The sequence below is a fragment of the Pecten maximus genome, unplaced genomic scaffold (assembly GCF_902652985.1).
Source record: "Pecten maximus unplaced genomic scaffold, xPecMax1.1, whole genome shotgun sequence".
NCBI classification, from domain to species: Eukaryota; Metazoa; Mollusca; class Bivalvia; order Pectinida; family Pectinidae; genus Pecten; species Pecten maximus.
Genome location: NW_022979450.1, coordinates 9,705 through 31,881, shown reverse-complemented (window position 1 = coordinate 31,881; position 22,177 = coordinate 9,705). Strand labels below are relative to the sequence as shown.

At 38.6% G+C, this 22,177-nt stretch overlaps 1 protein-coding gene across 1 annotated transcript; it reads right to left on the bottom strand.

The window, feature by feature from the left end:
• LOC117318662 lies at positions 1-1,230 on the bottom strand. Its single transcript, XM_033873623.1, has one exon. It carries the CDS (start codon positions 1,228-1,230, stop codon positions 1-3), a length of 1,230 nt encoding a protein of 409 aa, XP_033729514.1.
• Positions 1,231-22,177: the final 20,947 nt, after the last annotated feature.

Genomic DNA, 22,177 nt, shown 5'->3' with positions numbered 1-22,177 from the left:
TCACATTGTTGAAATTGTATAATGACCGTGAGCGAAGCTTTCTATGCCGGTAAAATATCTTTTGTCATCATACGGAGACAGGCTTGTTTTGTTTACGGTAATGCTGTACAGCTGATGATCAAAACTTCTAATTAAATTCATTTTGTGACGCATCGCCCACTTCTGTTGAAGACAGAGTTGATATGCCTCGTGTTTTAACTGCTTGTCAATGACACATTTCTTTACTCCTTTAGCTGTTTTTTTCTCTATTTCTCCACATTTCACACTATACATTTTGGGTTTGAGACCGACAAATTCTTCTATGACTTGCCCCCCACATTCATCTTTCATCTTCCCCAAGACCTTGCAGTTGTCGGTGCTATAGAGGGCGTTATCCTTTGGAAAGTTACTGGTATCAAACAGGTCAAGATTTTCAATCATGTCTTGGTACCAGTTGTCTGTTTCTATTGTGTATATAAACGAATCAGTGTCGGTATAGGCTACTCGTGCCTTTGACCCATATTTCTTTTTCATGAAATCATAATGGAACTGATACATACATATCTTTGCCACCTCTAGAATACAGAAACCGGCATATATGGGGCGGTTAAGGACCACATTGACCTTTTTCATGTTAACAGCCACCAGATCTCTGTTAAAAATTTTGAAGGATTGGAAATTCGGTTTGGCACACACTTTGCGAAGTCGTTTAGGGGTATTTACTAACTCTACGCTGACTCGCTTTCTCATATTTTCCATCGTCTTGCCAAACACAGAGTTATTCATCAGCTTAAAAAAGTCTTTCTCGAAACTGTTACGAGCAGACTTTCTTTTGTCTGTATTAAAGTCGATGTAAGACTTCAACCACCGTGACTGCGTGAACCTAAGAACTCTGTGGATTTTACTGAGTTTTAACGCATGTGATAGATAATACTTTAAATTACGATTATGTGTGACGTATTGGTGTTTTGGTCTAAGATTAGGAATGAGTTTAGAACCAGGTCTCCCTTTCAATCCTAGAGATTTCTTCAAATCTTTTGTATGTTCAGACAACATGTCTTCTGTCACTGTCAATGTCTCTGGTGCCATTGGGTAGGCATTGTGTTCATCATGTAACGCCTCTGGATAGTCTAAGTCACATTGAACTATATATCCAGTATCTGCGTCATCGGTAATGTCTTGAAAGTTTAATTGGTCAACTTCCTGCTCGTTTAACCAATAGAAATCCTTTTCTGGCAGGGCTTCACACATACTAGTGCCGTACAAGTTGTTTACATCTAGGTATGCTAATGTAATAGGGTTATTTTTAATAAAGTGTTTGATATTTGTGAAATGTATACATGTATATGTGTGATAATTATTAATAAAATATAATAAATATGTAAGGTATTTATTATTGAGGTATAAGGCCCTCGCGACCTTTTACCTGCGTCCGTGCATATATATATATTCGTTACCGGCGATCCCGTGCGCGTGTTTGTATATTGGTATGTGTATGTCTTTGTACCTGTGAGTATATTTCACTGACGAACGTGACATGTGACTGTAACAAAGTTGTTTGATTGGTTGAAAGTTCTTATCTGTGGTTTTAGTCTTTGTTTCTTTGTGTTTCGGGACATTTGAATTTCGACGTCATTGAAGCCGGAGCTACAAAATGTAGGTCTTCGAATTCATCTGTCACCATATAGAGTCGTATTCCTGTATTGTTTACATCTGTTGTGCGGTATATGACGGTCATGGAAGTGAGCAGTGTTAAGCCTCACGTTGATGCACTATACGTGTTAACGTGGGTTTTTGAGTAATAATAAAACCTTTGAAATCAAACGAACCCAGCGGCATTGTCATCATTTTAAGACATATTACACCCCGCTACAAATGGCGCCCAACGTGGGGCCTACTCCGTTAGACTGAGGGTCCGGAGACCGGAGGGTTTGCACTTGCCTGACGTGATCGTCGAATTCCAGTTTGGTCCGGAACTTTTGCACCCGGAACTTTTCAGTATGGCACTATGGGAAGGTCACACCGATATGTGAAACCGGATGTTGATGGTGGCACACATGTGAATGGACTTACGTTTTCATTTCGAACTAAATTGAACTTTATGACGGGAAAGGATATTATTCAGTGACTCATTCATTATAGCATGGATTATTTATGTGTTTATTCGTGTATTCTATTTGGAATTTAGTGTTGTCATGTGTTTATTCCTGTATTATTCGTAAAATGTGTGGATCTGAATCGTGAATCTGAATGTGAGCATGGAAACTTCTACCTGTACCTGCCCTGCTTACCCGCTGTAGAAAGGTTAGTATCTTTGTATACTTAGTAAATCTTTTGCTGCATTGGTTCTTTATTTGTCGGTTTATCTATTCTTAGTTGGGTAGTTGATATTTTGCACTGACCAAGACACATTAACTGACATTACACTGTCGTGACTTCCATGTGATTATTATTTGTTGTTCAATCTGTGTTTGTGTGTTATATATGTTGAACTGCTGCGCTTGCGACACGCTTTTCTTTTCTGTTCGGAGTTTTCGGTTTTCGCGTAATACCCTGTAATCTAGATTGATTTACTTTAGTTTGTGTGTTATGTCAATTTGTTTTTTTATCAATGCCATCTAGACACATGCTTGCTTATATATGTAATTAGATTATCTTGTTGATTATTGTCTTGACATTGGTGAGTTATTTGCCCTTGATAAATTAGCTATTGATTATTTCCCTTTGCATAGTACTTGATTCTGTATATCTTTGAATCTATGAGTTTTTCTTTCAGATTTTGTGGATTTTCTTTCATTTAATTGATTTATTCGGTGTTAGAATTTATTGCTTTAGGTGTTTATACTTAGAAATATTTGTCGCTTTGACATTGTTTGTATCTTTTTGCATTTCAGATATTTTGTGGTTGTTTATTTTTGTGTAGGCTTTAGACTAGCTCTATTAATTTGAACCGTGTTTGCGTTTTCATTTCTTTTTCAATTTCAGCTTTGATTTTCAGATAAATTTGGACTTTGATTTATTGCTAGTGTTTATTTTCCTATACACATTTATATAATATTTTCTTGTGTATTATTACCTGTGTTTGGACTTTGATGAATTTTCTGTATTTATTTTTGATTTTCAGCTTATTTGGACTTTAAAATTTTCTTGAATTTATTTCCAGTTATCGGCATATTTGGACTTTGTTAGGTTTTTTTTTGCAGTATTGGCTCTCATTTTTCACATTGGACTTCATGATTATATTACTTGTATTATTGTGCTTGTGTACTCTGTGTAATACTTCAACTATGGCGGATGCTGGGAAGCAAGCTGAACATTTGATGGAGGCTTTAGCAGCTATGAACCTTAAACCAGATCTAGAATCTAAGGATACTGCAGCTCAGTGGTTAACTGATCTTTTAGCGGGAGGAGCTAAAGCCAAGGTTGTGAAGCGTGAACCGATCCTCGATCTTTCCCAGGTGTTACAAGATCATCGAGATGATACAGTACCATCCAGCACACATAATACTTCATATTATGTGCCGAAGATTTCCATATTTTCAGGATCTCCACAAGTCCCTCATGGAGAGGTACCGTTTGAGCAATGGATCTATGAGGTTGAGATGTTACAACGAGATGGAATTTACAAGGATCAGGCTATTTTCCAAGCCGTGAGAAGATCTTTAAGAGGTGAAGCAGCAAATACAGCTAGAAGAATGGGATCTTCAGTTGCATTACAACAGGTGTTGGATAAGATGACTGGAAACTATGGAAACATTGCTGCTGCAGAGGATTTGCTTGCCAAATTTTATTCTGCTAAACAAGAAGATTCAGAGAGTGTGACATCTTGGGCCAGTAGACTTGAAGATATTTTGGATAGAGCTAAAACCCGATGTGAGCTTACCCAATCTCAGGTCACAGAGATGTTACGGACTAAGTTTTGGCGTGGACTTAAGAAGTCGCTACGTGATGTTACTGGTCACAAGTTTGATACTATTCAGGACTATGACAAACTTCGCATTGCTGTTAGGCAGATAGAGCAGGCCGACGCCTCACCAGAGAAGCCTAAACCTGTTAAGGTTGCCATACCACACAACGAGGACATTAAAGAAATGAAGGCTTTGGTAAAGGACCTTACGACTGAGATGTCTAAGCTGAAACAGGATTTAGTATCCTTACAGAAGAATAGGGAGTCAGGCCATGGTTGTCCACCTGCACGTGGATCTTATAAGGTACCTCAGGACTATAGGAGGCAGGACAAACCTTATAGAGGAGATAGTGATAGACCAGTATGCTGGAGATGTGGACAGCCAGGACACATCAAACGAGATTGTCGAGTGAATTTAGATCACAGCAGAAAGTCTTTAAACGCTCGGACGCCTACAGGCCTGGGGCACCAGTAGGCAGGATTGGACAACAGAGCCCTATCATGCAAGATGATCATGATGATACCGGTACAGCACTGGTTGGAGATTGCAGTGAGGAACAGTTAAAGATTTCTGGGGTGAATACTACCGCATTGTTGGATACTGGTTCAGCGGTCAGCACTGTTAGTCGTAACTTCTACGACAGTCATTTGAGCCATTTACCACTTCATTCTTTAAACGATGTTTTAGATATTGAGTGTGCTGGGGGAGAGGCATTGCCATATGATGGTTTTATACAGGCCGAGATAGAGACTACAATTGAGGGCCACAATACACCTTTACCAGGACTTCTATTGGTTGTACCAGACACCAGATATAATTCTAAGGTACCAATTCTAGTGGGGACCAACATATTGATGGATATCATGGACTCCTGTAAGCAAGTTTGTGGTGATAAGTTGATGAAAGGATCCTCACTCTCGACGCCTTGGTATATTACATTCAGATGCATTGCATTGCGTCAACAGAATTTGATTCGGAAAAAATTCTGTCTTGGTGTAGTAAAGAGTGCTGAAGGTACTGCAATTCAAGTTAAGCCCAATAGTCAAGTTACTATTAATGGCTATGTTGATCATCAAGTCGAGCATACACCCACCAGTGCTTACCTTACAACATCGAAGGAGTCGACATTAGTCGATGATTTGGATATATCGCCCAGTCTTATTCAGTACCATTATAGAGGAAATGGCGTTGTTCCTGTGACCATATCTAACATCACTGCCAGGAATGTTACCATACAGCCTCGTGCGGTGCTTTGTGAGATTCAGCCAGTGAAGGTCGAAGGATGTTTGCAAGATGTGGACACATCTGATGATACTGATGATTCTGTAGGCACGGATATGGAAGCCTTGATGCGACAGATGAAGTTTGATGATAGATTGTCTGAAGAGGAGTTTACAATTAGTAAACAGATGATTTCCAGTTTCCCCGATATATTTTCTAAAGGGGATATGGATCTTGGACACTCTAATGCTGTTCATCACCGTATTGAGCTCACAGATGAAGTGCCATTTAAACAACGCCATCGTCGTATTCCTCCTGCTATGCTCAGTGAAGTGCGTGATCACCTACATCAACTTTTGGACATAGGAGTTATTCGTCGCTCTCATTCACCTTGGGCCTCTGCAGTTGTATTGGTACGGAAGAAGGACGGACGACTGCGGATGTGCATCGACTACCGTCAGTTGAATCTTAGGACTGTAAAGGATTCTTATGCTCTTCCTAGGGTGGAGGAGATTTTAGATTCTTTATCAGGATGTGATTATTTTTCTACACTGGATATGAAGAGTGGTTACCATCAGGTCGAACTTCACGAGGAACATAAGTCAAGGACTGCTTTCACCATCGGACCGTTAGGATTCTATGAATTCAATAGGATGCCATTCGGGTTAGTGAATGCACCAGCGACTTACCAAAGATTGATGGAAGAGTGCCTTGGAGAGCTCCATACCACCATTTGCTTTGTCTATATAGACGACGTCATAGTGTTTTCCAAGACATTCGGTGAGCATATAGAGAGGTTAGAGTTAGTATTTGAGAAGATAAGGCACCATGGATTAAAGCTAGCTCCACAGAAATGCTCTTATTTCAAGAAGAAAGTGAAGTTTCTTGGTTTCGTTGTTTCTAAGGATGGTATAGAAGCAGATCCTGATAAGGTACAGAAGATAGTTGACTGGCCTAAGCCCTCTGGTCCGGATGATTTGAGACGTTTCTTGGGATTCTGTGGCTACTATCGTAAGTTTGTGGAAGGTTTTTCTGCCATCGTGAAGCCACTGAACGAGCTATTACCACCTACAAGGAAGAAAGACCATTCTACTAGGAGCAAGACTGCGTCAACTGTATGGAAATGGGAGAAAGAGCAGGAAACAGCGTTCCAGACCATGAAGAGTGTTTTATCCTCACCGCCTGTTCTTGGATATCCATTATATGACATCCCATTTGAAGTACATACAGACGCAAGTGGACATGGTCTTGGGGCGATCCTTTACCAGCAGCAGGATGGAAAACCGCGGGTCATTGCTTATGCAAGCAGAGGATTGACGAAATCTGAGCGGAATTATCCTGCCCATAAATTGGAATTTTTAGCTTTAAAGTGGGCAGTGACTGACAAATTTACGGATTACCTGTACGGAAGTAAGTTTACAGTTACCACCGACAACAATCCACTGACATATGTTTTAACGTCTGCCAAGTTGGATGCGACGGGACATAGATGGTTGGCTGCATTATCCGCGTTTGACTTCAACATCATCTACAAGCCAGGAAAGAACAATACAGATGCTGACATTATGTCTAGACTGCCATCCCACATTGAGGAGTCTACATCTGTTAAGGATATCCCTTTGGATTCTGTCAAGGCTATTTGCGGTGCAGTACAACAGCCAGTAGCCTGGATTGAGACCGTTTCCATGTCTACTTCAGTCATTGATGAGCAATTCATGGACTCTGGTCAGGATATTCAGGAGATGACTTCTAGAGATTGGAGACGAGCTCAGGACAGAGATCCAGTACTCCGGCAGATGTTATTTTATGTTCGGAATAACCAGAGGCCAGATAGAAGACAGTTAGATCCTGATCAGCAAACTTTGTTACGTTCCTTTGACAGATTAAAGATCGATAAGGGGGTGATTTATCGAGAAGTCATAGAAGATGGTACATCCAGAAAACAGCTGATATTACCTCCTGCTTTTCGGAAACAAGCCTTATATGGACTTCACAATTCTGTCGGACACCCCGGACGTGATAGGACATTGTCACTTATTCAGGAACGTTTTTATTGGCCAGGAATGACTCAGGACGTGGAGAGATGGGTGAAAAGGTGTCGACGCTGTATATTTAGGAAGGCAGTTACTCAGAAAGCGCCATTAGTGAATATCCAGACAACCCAGCCACTGGAGCTAGTGTGTATGGATTTCCTTACCTTGGAGTCATCTAAAGGAGGATTTCAGCATATACTGGTTGTGATGGATCACTTCACCAAGTACGCACAGGCCATTCCTACGAAAAATCAAACCGCTAAAACTACAGCTGAGGCATTTTTCTACAACTTTGTTGTACATTACGGAATGCCTAGACGTATACACTCTGATCAAGGTGCCAATTTTGTTGGAAACTTAATTCACCAGTTATGCGCTATAGCCAACATCAAGAAGAGTAGGACTACGCCGTACCACCCAATGGGTAATGGAAGCTGTGAGAGGTTTAACCGGACGTTGCTAGGGATGTTGGGTACTTTGGACCCGAAGGATAAAGGAGACTGGAAAAGGCACGTCGGTCCTCTTGTTCATGCATACAACAGCATACGGCACGATAGCACAGGCTATTCTCCATTCTTTCTGATGTTTGGTAGACAACCTAGGTTACCCATCGACTTGGCATTCGGAATAGACATTGGAGGGAAGCATCAACCATTGTCCAAGTTTGTATCGTCTCTTCGCGAGAACCTGAAGAATGCCTATGACTCTGCAAGACGGTTTATGTCTACAGCTGCAGAACACCAGAAGAGGAATTACGACAGGAAGGCTAGAGCAGTTGCTTTACAGGATGGAGACAGAGTTCTAGTTCGGATTATGGCATTTGAAGGAAAACACAAAATCTCCGACAAATGGGAAGATGATGAATACGTCGTGATTCATCAGCCTAATCCAGATGTGCCTGTCTATGTCGTCCGCAAGTGTAATGGAGAAGGAAAAGAAAAGACATTGCACCGCAATTTGCTCTTGCCCATCGATTTCCTGCATGACACAGATGAAGTGAGTTTTGATGAGAAACCGGAGTCAACAACAAGAAAGAGGACATTGACCAAGCCAGAGGAGGAGGATATTGTTACTTTGGAGACCGCAGACAGCGACTCCGATGAAGATGTCGACTCATCAGTCGTCATTGATGATCCTGTAGAGGGCCCGCTATCAGAATTGGAGAATGGGATACCTTCACATCCCAAGGAGGATACTCCGGCGTCTGATAGACAAGAGTCTGCCCAGTCTGTTGATGGTGACGACTGTCATCCGACTGTGGTAGTGGACGAAGCTCCGCCTGGTGACGACCAAGTCTCGGGGAATGATGAGACTGGGGGTGTTTCAGTCCAGGATGATCAAGATGTGGTAGCACCAATTGCACCACGGGTACCAACGCCAGCTCCTAGAAGATCTACTAGAGCTAGGCAGCCTCCTTTGTGGCAGCAGTCAGGAGAGTTCGTGATGAACCAATTATGTCAAGGGATTTCATCGGATTGGTTCACGAGAGCAGAGTATTTACAACGTCTGGGTGAGCGTGGAGTACTTGCTCCTGATCGAGTATCAGATGCTCTCGTTAGAATCGTATGTGGAGATGTGATTTGTTAGATATATTGTTTCCAGCTGGACTGTTTTATTCTACATGTTTTAAATAGATATGTGTTTTTCTTAAACTTTCATATTCGCGCTCTTTTCTTTTGATTTTTATTTGAATGTACGTATGATTTGTGACATTGTGATATTTAGTAATGTATTTGATGCATAATGTACATGACTAGATTTTGTATTTATGATAAGTAAGATATTTCCCAACTTGTTTTAAGACGAGGACGTCTTTTTCGAACCAGGGGGAGTATGTAATAGGGTTATTTTTAATAAAGTGTTTGATATTTGTGAAATGTATACATGTATATGTGTGATAATTATTAATAAAATATAATAAATATGTAAGGTATTTATTATTGAGGTATAAGGCCCTCGCGACCTTTTACCTGCGTCCGTGCATATATATATATTCGTTACCGGCGATCCCGTGCGCGTGTTTGTATATTGGTATGTGTATGTCTTTGTACCTGTGAGTATATTTCACTGACGAACGTGACATGTGACTGTAACAAAGTTGTTTGATTGGTTGAAAGTTCTTATCTGTGGTTTTAGTCTTTGTTTCTTTGTGTTTCGGGACATTTGAATTTCGACGTCATTGAAGCCGGAGCTACAAAATGTAGGTCTTCGAATTCATCTGTCACCATATAGAGTCGTATTCCTGTATTGTTTACATCTGTTGTGCGGTATATGACGGTCATGGAAGTGAGCAGTGTTAAGCCTCACGTTGATGCACTATACGTGTTAACGTGGGTTTTTGAGTAATAATAAAACCTTTGAAATCAAACGAACCCAGCGGCATTGTCATCATTTTAAGACATATTACACCCCGCTACACTAACCATGTGTTAGGTAAGGAGGGATCATAGTCGGGGCTCTTGGGGTAGTTTGCTTTAACAAACTTTTCTGAAACCATAGATATACCCCCTCGCATACCCTTTTCCACCATCAAAATCATATCTATGTCATCCAACAGCTGGAACTCGATACCCGTCATTTTCAGCATCGCCTCCCAGGACAGACCAGGTGAGGAATAATAATGAGCAGGGTCCAGATGATAATAGTCTAAGCACATGTCTCGGAACCTCTCAAACACATCAGCTAATAACAACACGTCAGTCTTGAGATACAAATCATGATATTGGCCAAAGTTTTCCATGTCAAAGGCGTTCCAGACCGATTGTGCATGTTTGTAGTCAGCGTCAGAGAGGTCACAGTCGGTCAATTTGTTGTTAAATTTTTCCTGGGAAGGTAACGTTTCTTCTACAAATACTTCTGGAGATGTAACATAATCGTAAGGATAGACTCCTTTACGAAGAAGTATCGATTGATGGTTTTGTTCTGGAAAGTGTTTTGACAAGTTTCGAAATGTATCCATACCTTCAATAGCTAAATTAGAAACCAAAGTTTCCAAGGGTGCGTTCAAGAATTGTAGGGAGTCTATGAATCTCAGGTTTCCTAGAGAGAATGAGATGTATTTCTCCATGTTATTTGGAATACAAGACAGTGGTTTCGATTTGTATTTCCCCGCCGACTCCATCAGTAAATGCATATCATAGCCACGAAGATTGTGAAACACTACGGGAATATAAAATTTAGAACCCTGTGACCTTTTCCCTTGTCTTAACTGATATTGAAAGTTACAATGACTATGGCTGGCACCTCTATATCTACCATTCAAATGGTCATGGTCTCTGACTTTATCCGACCCTAGGAGCTTTTGACAGATGCGACAGACTGTTTCATTTTGAAATGATTCTTTTTCTGTCGGAGTCAAATTCATGGGTTTAACATTTTCTAGTATTTTACAAATTTCGTCTTCCTCTTTAATGAGGCAGTCAAAGAAATTGTCTATGACATTTACTCCTCTGTACACTTGAGCAGTTTCTGACAATTCATCACTAGAACTTTTAACCATGAAACAAAATCCTGAAGGTTCGTGCTTTTGATAAGGTGTCGTTGACGATGTGTCTGGGTTAGGTTCACAGCTGTTAATGGGGCGGACGAAACTTTCAAAGTCAGCATAAATCACAAAAGGAACTTTGAGCTGTTTGTGGATTTGCTTAAACTTAATCCATTGCTGCTCTTCAGTTTTCGGGAAACTAAGTTTTTGTGGACCGTGCGGGGAGCAGTACGGGACATGGTCGGCTAACAGTTGTTGTGTTGCATAACCATGGAGACAATAGTTACAATAATAGGTTCTACCGTCATGTGCCGTTCTTTCACCTAACAAACAGCTCAAATTTCGAACTAGACAGTAATGTCTGTTTTCACCTTTGGAGAACAAGAGCAGATTCACGTGTCTAGCAGTATTACGTAAGTCAGTCACATGAAGCGGATACACTTCGTCACCCTCTAACCCTAATACATTGACGGAGATGTCGTTTTGTTTTTTTCAAATTTCGCTACTTGAGCTAAGGGGACGGGGAATTCAATGCCTGTCAAGTCCAGTTGATTTTCATACTGCGTATAATTCGTCACGCGTTTTGGATTGTCTGCATGTGATACGGGGTGTATATCTGCAAGGACTGACCACAAAAAACATTTTTGATCTGTGTTTTGTATGTTAAGAACTGCTTTTTTCTTTTGAATTTTTGGAGGAAGGGGGATGTAGCTACTACCTTCTAACGGTGTATATTCTACAGTGTTGACCTCCAGTTTTAAAATGTTATCAATCGTCCACCCACTACCATCCCGTTCGAAATTTTGATAGGTATTATGTAAATGTCGGAAAGGCTCGGCCAGCTGTTCTGTTAACTGTGACACATTAGTACATGTTAAATTGATAGACCGGAATGTTGGTTCGGCATAGATGGCTTCGTCATTTTTGTCATACTTCACAAACTTCACAAATAACGTGAGAAACCATTTCATACCTTTGATTTGTTCGAACCTTTCTTCTTAAACGCTTTTAATAACCATTTTGTTATCACTGAAAAATTGTAGAACGTCCCACAGATTCCCTGGATTCGGTTCCAATGTCTCTGTCTGAGCCGTTCCTTCAAGTGCCCCAATGCCACCTCCACGCTGAGTGCGAGTTTTCCATGTTTCCCGTCTCTTCAGACATCTGTAACAGACATCGGTTCTGTCACCATAAAACCTTTCAGGTAGGGGTCGACGACACCACTTACATTCTCTGCCTTGTTGTCCACACTGTTGACAAAATGTCTTTCCCGGTATCAAAGTCTTGGTTTTCATACACCAATTACACTTGCCGTAGGACGAATCACTCTGTACCTCAACCGCTGTATCCAAAGTGTGCTTCTTTGATGGATTATTATTTAAAACTTCGGCGTTTTCGTCCATCTTTCGTTTCCTGTTTGTTGGTGTATTTTCCTTATGCAACTTGAGATGCCGATCCAAGTTATCTTTGCGATTAAAACTCACATTACAATGAGAACAAGTATACTTTGACAAATTCCCGTGAAATGTTCTCTTGTGTCTTAGCAGGTGTGATGTTTGTTTGAACACATTATTACACATTGAACATTTGTTTTGTAATGTTTTCTGGTCAGTACAGGTGTTTGGGCAGGTCAGTTGATCAGCTAGGAGAGCGAGACGACATAGAGAGAATTCCGTATCATCCACAGATAAGTGGTTTCTAGCTGCCCAGGTGTCTAATTCCGCTACCGTATGTATTGAGTACATATGTTGTCTATCCATGTCGATAAGCGGTAACGCTCTTGTGTATATACACACGATGTGGACACCTCAACAGCTAACAAGGTAATGAAGCTTTTACCGTAGGCGTTCGGCGTCACTGATTTCACTAGTTTTCACTACTTACAAGTTAGTGTATAAAATATCTTCAGACCGTAATGTATACACGTCTGTACGCTTAGAGTGTTAAACTTCAACTGGTAAGGTAAACGTCACCTTATTTATATAGGGGTACTCCGACGTTTATAGGGGTACTGACTATGTATAGGGGTAGTCTATGTATAGGGGAACTGACTATGTATAGGGGTAGTGGTTATGTATAAAGGTAGTGGTTTATAGGGGTACTGTATATGTATAGGGGTAGGGCAAGTGGGTTATAGGGGTAGTGGTTATGTATAAGGCAACTAATAGGGCTGTTTAAATCGAAGTAGATATGTTCCAATTGTTCTGTCCAACCCATAATTGAAGAATGAATGAATCATATACTTTTCATAGTTTTATATGTAAATATTTTACATCTTAGGCTATAAATAGCAAGGTATAGTCTTCATATAAAGTTCACCACTTCTAATTATGGCAGTCTGATTACATCATTCCCTAGATGAACAGGCCACTAAGGAGATCATCCCTCACTTCAGTTATACAAATGATATTTGATTGGCATTCTAATTAAAGGTCACGCAGCTATACAATTAAAAGGGCACGGGGTCAATTACTCATCCCTCACTGATCCATCCCGCCAGGGAGGGATTTACTATAAATAAAGAAGGAGGGATGGGGTGACGCAGAACTGTCATTTCTTATTCATCATAATAATTATTCATTTATCATTCATTAATTTACATGTAGAGTATCTGGTACTAAATTAATATATCAAGTTTTTTTTCCTTATTTGAGCTGTCTGATCAAAATAAAATGCTCGTACGATCCGAGGCCCATTGCGGCGAGGACGTAACTGACAACTGTAACGCTATAGGGCTTGGTTTTCAAAGTACTGCCGATTTGGTGATCTGTCACTGTTCTGTGGTATACATCTCGTATATCAAACCTGATACCAGCATAAGTCTGCTAGATTCCGATTAAATCATATGTATCCAGTTTTACAGAGTATATCTACATTAAGTTCACTTGATTTTTTTTCAAATGATCAGCTCGTTAACAGTAGATATTCATTGATTAGTATCGCTTTTTACCACAGTTTTAGAGAGTATATCGACATAAATCAGCTTATGTTTACTCTACACATAGATTAATCACGAGTTTAACCAGTTTTACAAAGTACATTTACATAAAGATCGTTTAATTTTTGAAATGATCAGCTAATGTAATACACTCGTATTATAAATGATGTGTTATGACATTCCTTGTGAAATTGTATGCAGCACTTTTTCTCCTTAATCAAAACGGCAAAGATTCCAATTTGTGCTGTGCGCGATAAATTGGAATAAAGGAGAAAAGTGCGTGATATGTAATTGCAGGAAAAAAGATGTCAGTTTTAAATTTTAAAGTAAATATGCATTCCAAGAAGATTTATAAGTTATATACAGTGTACCCTCGACCTATCGCCACCCGAATCTACCGCCACCATCGCATACCGCCACCTACACCCCTAGAACGGATTTCCCTTCTATATAATTCCCTCGTTAAGTTCGCCACCCTCGCATACCGCCATCCGCCACGTTCATAACAATACAAACGTCCCGAATCCCTATATATTACCCTCGACGATATCGCCATCGTGGTCCGTTTTTTCTGCGATCGAAGAACTCTTTAGTGTTCTATTTATAGAATTAGGGCATTTCCATTTTCACAGGTAACTTAGTTATACGCTTGAATGAGTTTCTATCACTCAGGTAGATATATGTATCGATGTTTATATATGTGACATTTACACACAGGTATGGTTCGATTTGTAATAAAGCATGACTGATTTCTGCTCAATAAGTGTTCTTATTTATGGTATGAACGATTTGGCTTCGTCAGTCGAGATGGAAACTCCGAGACGAAAGCGTGTTCTTCGGACTTGATCCAGTGCCGCGTAATTTCCAATAAAAGTCGACAGATTGTAAAAGATGGCATGAGACAAAAGCAAATTAATGACTTTTTTTCAGAAATTACATATGTAAATGTGTATTTGTAAGCTACGAAACGTACGGTCAATGTCATGGTGTCTTATATGTTAACTCATTGTGTATTTATTAAAACGTTGGTACAACATTATCTTTTACTGTTGTAATTTCTATGATTTGTTATACCGCCATAATTGGCACGGACGAAATGTGGCGATATAACGAGGGTAGACTGTATCTATTTATTAGCACAATGTATCATATACACTATGTGTTGGTGATCCGAAGATATAGATTTGAATTTCCTGTCGTAGTTGTACCGAGAGAAATATTTGTAATATATGTACAATTCGTATCCATGTATGTAAATACATTGCGATCCAGCTATTCATATCATCTATTTGACGACTTCCACAATGATCATGTCAGAGTATCGGGTCGACCATCACTGCGCCATTGAAACTTTTTTTTTAAGAACGCCGATGAGGCGGAGCGGTATAAGCTGCGGGTATTTCTGGCTAGGTGATTGGGTACCGTAGATCGTGAGTTCGAGGCCCGGTCACGGCACGAGTCAAAATGTTGTCTCCCTTTATCATTTTTGTTATATATATACATAACGGGTCGCCATCGCCCTCCACACCACAGGCGAGGAAGGTTTAGAAATATTCGACAATTTCACGTTTCAAAAACAAGATGACAGTTCAAAACTAAAGTTTCGTGATTACTGTAACCCTATATAAATATTCGTAATAAACGTAAGTCGAAGGATTAAAAAGCTTTGTTTTGTTTGTTTGTTTGCTTGTTTTTTTTTTTTTTTTTTTTTTTATTATTAGGAATTTCCATTTCGGATGGAAATCCCTATTGTTATTGTTATGTTTTTTCTTATTCTTATTATTCTTAACACTTGCTGTGAACACTTTCTAGCAAAAATGCACACAGATAAAACGTTTGTATTACAGTACATGATACCGAACAACCGAACTGGTGATTTGTCTGCCATTTTGGTGATTATAAGTTCAAAGGTCAAGGTCACAGGTCAAAACACAGATTTTTCTTTTAACGACCATAACTTCATACACGATCGTTGTATGTCATGCTCGCTCGGTGTGTCATGCAGATCGTTGTCGGGGCTAACTTTTTCCCATGCCATGTTATCAGAAAAAGTGTCAAGGTCATGACCTCGCTATGGGTTGGAAGTAAGGTCAAAAATAAAATTATCTAATCGAGTTAAGTGTACCATAACAAATGAAAGAGCATGGACCACTGAGTTGGAATGGGAAAAAAATTTAGTGATCGAATGAAAAATGACGGAGATATGGCACTTTGAAAATTTCAAAGTTTTCCCCGCCAAAATTCAAAAATCGAGCAAAAATGCCTAATTTTTTTTCAGCTCCTTCATTTAAACACATACAGACTTGATATTTGGCACAACTATAGAACGTAAGAGTGGCTACAAAAGAAGTTATTTTTCAATGACCTTGAACTTCATTCAAGGTCAAATAAGCCAAAAAAATAAAATAAATCAAAACTTCTTTTGAATCAGGTTCTTTGTCTGTTCGTTTTTTCCCTTGAACAATCAATGCATCTTGTAGTTCATTGGCGGGGCTCACTTTTCTCTTCAACATGTTATCAGAAAATTTGTCAAGGTCAAGGTCTAAGCGCGAGGTCAAGTCAAGGTCAAAAATTCAAAATTCAAAATGAGTAATTTTTTTAATTGCATTACGAAGTGCATGATTAATGAAGACAAACGGTGCAAGTTTTATGGTCGTGCGATGAAAAATGACGTAGAAATGGCACTTTGAAAAATGTTGGTTTTCCCGCCAAAATTCAAATTTGTCCCAAAAATGCACTTAATTTCCGTTTACTCCTTTATCTTTACAAATTCAGATTTGATATTTGGCACAGTGATAGCCTGTACAAAGGGCTACAAAGTCGATTGCTTTTCACTGACCTTGACCTTCATTCAAGGTCACCGAGGTCAAATGACCAAAAATCGAAAATTTTAAATTCTTTTAAAATCTGTTTATTTTGATCATCTATAGAAGAAAATTCTCTTACGAAGATATATGCAACGTTTCAAGGTCAAATCATCAAAAAAAAAAAAAAAAAAAAAAAAACCGAAGATAACAGTATGGTATACATGATGCACGGTAAGGTATACACGATATACGGTACAGGATTCACGATACTTGTACGGGATACACTATATACGGTACAGTACACACGAAACACGGAACGGTATACACAATACTTGGTACGAGATACAAGGTACTTGGTACGAGATACACGGTACGGTATGCATGATACATGGTACTAGATACACGATACACTGTACGGTATACACGATACTTGATACGATGATACATGTCACAGTATACACAACACACGTTACGGGATTCACGATACGTTGTACGAGATACACGATATACGGTTCAGTAAACACGATACACGGTACCAGATACGGTATATACACGATACGGGATAGACGATAAATGTTACTGGATACATGATAAAATACGGGATACACGATACATGGAACAGGATTCACAATACAGTAAACATGGTACGAGATACACAATTCACATTACAGTAAACACGATACAAGGTACGAGATACACAATTCACAGTACAGTAAACACGACACAAGGTACGAGATACACAATTCACAGTACAGTAAACACGATACAAGGTACGAGATACACAATTCACATTACAGTAAACACGATACAAGGTACGAGATACACAATTCACAGCACAGTAAACACGACACAAGGTACGAGATACACGATTAACAGTACAGTAAACACGATACAAGGTACGAGATACACAATTCACAGTACAATTAACACGATACAATGTACGGGATACACGATTTACAGTACAGTAAACAGGACACAAGGTACAAGATACACGATTCACTGTTCAGTAAACACGATACACGGTACGAGATACACAATTCACAGTACAGTTAACACGATACAAGGTACGAGATACACGATTAACAGTACAGTAAACACGATACAAGGTACGAGATACACGATTAACAGTACAGTAAACACGATACAAGGTACGAGATACACGATTAACAGTACAGTAAACACGATACAAGGTACGAGATACACGATTAACAGTACAGTTAACACGATACAAGGTACGAGATACACGATTAACAGTACAGTAAACACGATACAAGGTACGAGATACAGGTTTAGTAAACACGATACAAGGTACGAGATACACGATTCAGGGAGTTCAAATGATACAAAATCGAAAAATTCAAATTCTTTTAAAACGGTTTATTTTCATCGTATGTGAACAAAAACGTTATTTTAAAGATTGGTTAAAGAGGGAAGCGGAGAGAAAACGAAGAGAAATCGTAGGTAAAACGTACAAAAGCGTTCGTCAGAACGAGAACATGTCTGCGATCATTTTCTAGTTGGAAATCCCGTGTTTTGATCTTGATCAAATCTAGTTATTATTATTATTGTTAAAGCTAACCAGTAATAAGTATTTATATATTAACGTATTTAAAATGTTGCCGTATCTATCCACCTAACGAATGTATAAAAAAAAGACCAGTTGTATTGGGTTCTAATACGTTTTCATCTCGGGAAAGCATGGTCTTTGATTGATATGTGCAGTATTGTTCTATCTATAGCTACATTATCTTTAACATTTTTCTTTCAAACACATGTACATGTAGTATTCCAACCAACTGGTTTCCATTGGACGGAAATAATGATAGTGACATTGACCTTTGACATCCGAGTCTGAAAAAGTACTTAAGGCATTGTGCAGCAACCAAACAATAGGCCATATGAGCCTGCATTAGTCATCTTCTTCTCTGGACCTCTTTTTGATATTGATCAAAAAAGACTTAAACATTTAAACATGTTGACTGCTGTGACCTTGAATGTACCTCACTGTTGCTCGTTTTTAAACAAATTTTGTAGAGAGAGAGACAGAGGGAGAATTACCGAAATGAACACTTTTGAAATAATACTTAAAGACATAATATTCATGTAGAATGAATGGGGAAAAAAGTAGAATGACGTGTGCAAGCCCTCCTATGAGAGGACGTATTTGTATATAGATATATATATATAAAATAACAAAAAACAGACTTTGCCGCAAGGCAAAGTCTGTTTTTTTTTCTTATTTTTTATACATTCATCTTCGCAAGGACAGATTTAAATTTCTTATATATATGTCAAGTAGTAATAACGACAGTACAGACAAGTAAATTGTCGAATTTTCGAGGCAATCTGCCCCTTTATCAAGACACAGGTAAATTACATACGATCACATATAGACATAGAACATGGAACAGTTACACAAATATAGTAGGTATAAACAACAAATCAGCTGCTGTTTCATGTGAACCAAGTCCCTAAGGAAAGTGTGTTTGTGGGGCCTGTAGGGGTTGGTCTGATTAATAAACATTTGGAGTAGGTATTACCTATAAGCGAGAATAGAGATTAGTGGTATAAGGTTTGAAGAACAAACATATACATCCCTACTAAAATAGGATGGCGTAGGACTACAAGTGACAAAGAGGCGGGAATTCCCCCAGATAGGGGTTCACCCCGTCCGTTGTAAGGTCCTTTGATAACCCATGTGCTCCTATATGCTATGAACCTGTACACAATATCTGTTGTGTGTGGCGAGAACATTAAACTATAATGTGGAATAAATATTTATTCCATCATTTGAACTCCAAATGAATGATAGAGGCGACTAAATCTCCAGTTTTGACATATAGTGAGGAGTTTCTATTGTGAGAGTCCCTCAACTACGTAACATGTGGAGGATTATCTCTCATTCATACCGATTGGGTAGCCGGTTTGTAGTTGGTTGATCCAATGTCGTTCCCTATTCAGGCGTTGCTGGTCATTCCAACCCCTGCAGTGGTCAATGGGGACAACCTGCATGTCATGCCACGTGTGACTCGGCATGTTTAAATGTCTCGCTACTGGCAAGTCCTGGCGTTTCTGTTTGATGGAACAACGGTGGTTATTTATCCTCAGATTCAGTTGTGATTTGGTCTCCCCTACATATTGCATGCTACACTTGGCACACGTAATAAGGTATATTAGATTGGCCGATGTGCAGGAGACTTACTGGAGGATGCGGAATTTCTGTCCATTAGTCTCACAATTGAATGAATTGGTGTTGTGAGTGTACGGACAGAGTTTACACCTCTTACTGATACACGTCTCGAAACAGCCAGTGGCTGTAGCATGAGATGGTGAAGGTAGCTTACCACTGACTTCCAAATGTTTGATGTTTTTTGGTCTGCGGTAAGCTAGTATGGGGGTTCCAGGAAAATACCCTCGAGTTTGCTGGACGACAACACGATGTGCCAGTGTTTCTGGAAGATTGTTGATAATGCGGGCATGCCGGGATGAAAGGTTACCACACAAGGTACTCTTCCAGTTTTCGGTCTGTCTTTGTATTCCAGTGTACGCGCCCTGTCCAATTTTTTCACCCTATCAATTTCACGATCTATCATCTGTATGATGTAATGATTGAGCAAAGTGTAGTCCTATTTTAAGTCAGTGTTCAGCTTCATCTTAAGTACACTTTAACACTCAAAAACGTGTCAAGTATCAATGCACAACCAACTAGAAAAATTTCACCTAAAATATCTCAAAAAGGGTATACCTATCACATTTTACTGAACATCTCGTCAATTAACTGTACTTTACCACACACATATTCGTATATTGCTTTTTGTTACGGAACGTCCCGTCAATTTACCGTAATTTACCTCACACATATCTAATATAACTCTAGTTATAACTGAACGTCTCATCAATTTACCGTAATTAATACATAAAACAGAAGTCTTTGCATATACCTGACACACATTTTATATCAAGTCTATCATTACCAATTGCCTCCTTAATTTACCGTAATATACCATATAAACAGTACTATGTGTATCTATCTAACACAAATTTTATATCAAGTCTATCATTACTAATTGTTAATTTACCGTAATATACCATATAAACAGTACTATGTGTATCTATCTAACACAAATTTTATATCAAGTCTATCATTACTAATTGTTAATTTACCGTAATATACCATATAAACAGTACTATGTGTATATACCTGACACGCATTTTATAATCAATGTACAACGCTCTTTACTATTTAACTGATGTTTGCTATATAACGAGATTATATCTCAATAAAAATAGAAAGAAGTATTCAGTAAAGTTACATTGACAAACATCTGTTTTTCGTTAGAACACTCTCATTACGATTTATGAAGATCGTATATAACTTTATCTCCTACGACATATGTATTCCTATCACTTTGTACAAGTGGAAAATTGATGCAATTTAATTGTAGCCAAGTATAGCGTGAATTTTTCAAAATCCTAGTGGTGTACTTATAAGATTCCGACATGAGAATTAGCGGTCGCTACTTAGAGCCACACTGCGGTCAGGGCTTGTTTTCATCTCTTCCTACTGTAGTCATCAAGTGGAATTAACAAAATCAGTAATATTCTCCATCCTCCGATCTTAAACACTAGATCATAGAAAACTAACTTTTTGTGGAATGTGGTCGCTAAATCAGCATATCCAGAAATATTTTATTAATCCAATAATTCATTACTCTGAAGCAATTCAACAGAAGTACCTCGATCAATTGTCTATATACCATAATAATGGTTAACCATGGGTTTCTCTTATGATATCAATTTGTAAAACTGTTTATTGAATTTGGCAAAATATGCAAAAGAAAAACATCTTTCGGAATAACCTGTGTAGTTCGTGTGCATCACATATGTTGCAAAAACAACCATTATGTACACGAGATGCATTAGGGAATTAATGTGACCATATGACCATATTAAAACGTACACATCAATTGTGTTTGACCTTGAAATGCAAATGGACGTCTCTAATAATATCAACCAATAATCAAACACAGAAATAAGCATCGTTTTTACCTGGAGAATGGTTTATGTATTACTTATCTGACTAGATCACAAGGAATAAAATATAAAATACAATATATTTAAAACAATATGTTTATTAAAAGTTGTCACAAAATGAATGTTCATGACGTTAATCAAATTGTAATTGAACTAAAATATTAATCACCATCAATAATATTGGTATCGGATACTATATGTAACATATTGATAACATTCTATATAATTGAACTTTTCTCGTTAAACACATTTTCATTAAAATTGCATAACATGACATTGGCTTAAAACCGTGTACTTCATACAGTAAACTTTACAACACCGGAAAATGGCTTTTGACTGGCTGATGAAGTTTGGAAATGATTTACACTGTATAAGAAAAAAGAGTATATCAATAAAAGCAGGAATTGTCTTAAACTTAAGCTCATGTTTATGTTCTATAGCAACCATTGTGGATGTGCTAAATCATCATTGCACTTATCTCTTCAAGTTAAGTAGAACTAACGCTCTCGTAAGGCTTTGCATTTTAGTTGTTATTAAAGCATTGATCACTTGCAATAGGAGCGAATTCGTCTGCACTCCTGAGTTTTTCTTGTTTTATCTTGTTTTTATCATGTAACATTGTTTTCACATGTCAAAGTCAAACTTCGTCCTGTCATGTGACTTATTCATGTGACATCGCGACCACTATCGGAAAACATCAGACAGTTTATAAAAAAAAAAACAGAAATCATTAATCCAGAATAAAGATTTTAATGAATTTCATTTTGACGATA